Below are 929 nucleotides of genomic sequence, written 5' to 3'. Positions count from 1 at the left end.
TATTAGTAACGCATACAGGAATTCTTCTTAAGAGTATTACCACTCTAATAATAAAGACTATAATATACCTAGGACGAGGACGCTATAACTTCCATAGTAGGATTAGGAGCCTTAGGATTAATAGGTGGTGGATAGGAACCCTAGTCTAAGGCTAGAGTACCTAGTATTAAACTATTTTCCAACTACGTAATATCCTAACCTAGATTTTCTAAACCTTTAAGATACTTAATTTCCTCTATAAATCTCATTAAATCTACTAATAATTTATTTTCTTATTCTTTTAATAACCGTTTCTGCTTCAGCAAATAATTCCTTTTAGTATAGTGTTACAATCACTAAAGAAGACCGCGGGACAGCGGCAGGAAACAACGAGAACAAAGGTGATGCTGATCTGGCAAGGCCAGTAAGCATTCGCTCGGGCTCACGCAGCCCGACACCACGTGACAGGGCCCCGCAGAAAGAAGGACTTGGCGGGACCCCAGGGTCACGTGACGAGGTCCAGCATACGAGCAAGGTCCCAGGGACCCCAATGGGTCCCGGGACCCCGATGGCTTGGCGGGACCCCGACGAGGAATCGGAAGACCGTGAAGGGTGGGACGATTGGTATATAGTCCCAGACATTCTCTAAACATTTCCTATTCTTCGTAGTCAACTTCGAAAGCTTACTTTCATATCTAAATTAAAGCCACTCGTCTTTATACGAACCATCAGCCTTCTCTTGATATTTGTTGCATCGTACTATCATACGGTGTAGGATATTCACCCAACCTCTTTGGTACCGCCATCCCTCACGCTCGAATCACTAAATACCCGCAGGGTCCGAACCTACGGTTAGGTACGTGGAAACCCCTTATAACATATAGAAGATGTCTAAGGCCTAGGTAGGCTAGATTAATATACTGCGTTCGGTATCTACGTGTAGGTACAAG

The 929-nt window shown here is 43.9% G+C and overlaps 1 protein-coding gene across 1 annotated transcript; it reads left to right on the top strand.

Annotated features, from left to right (window-relative positions):
• Nucleotides 1-72: 72 nt before the first annotated feature.
• CC84DRAFT_1182180 (uncharacterized protein) lies at nucleotides 73-628 on the top strand (the record flags this gene model as incomplete). Its single annotated transcript, XM_018180612.1, has 2 exons — nucleotides 73-96; nucleotides 320-628. Coding segments are annotated over 2 exons (333 nt in total), but the record flags the coding sequence as incomplete, so codon positions are not given.
• Between the last annotated feature and the right edge of the window lie 301 nt (nucleotides 629-929).

Source organism: Paraphaeosphaeria sporulosa, assembly GCF_001642045.1.
Source record: "Paraphaeosphaeria sporulosa strain AP3s5-JAC2a unplaced genomic scaffold CC84scaffold_31, whole genome shotgun sequence".
In the NCBI taxonomy this organism is placed as follows: Eukaryota; Fungi; Ascomycota; class Dothideomycetes; order Pleosporales; family Didymosphaeriaceae; genus Paraphaeosphaeria; species Paraphaeosphaeria sporulosa.
Note: the sequence above shows the minus strand (reverse complement) of the source record. Positions and strands in the feature narration are given on the sequence as shown.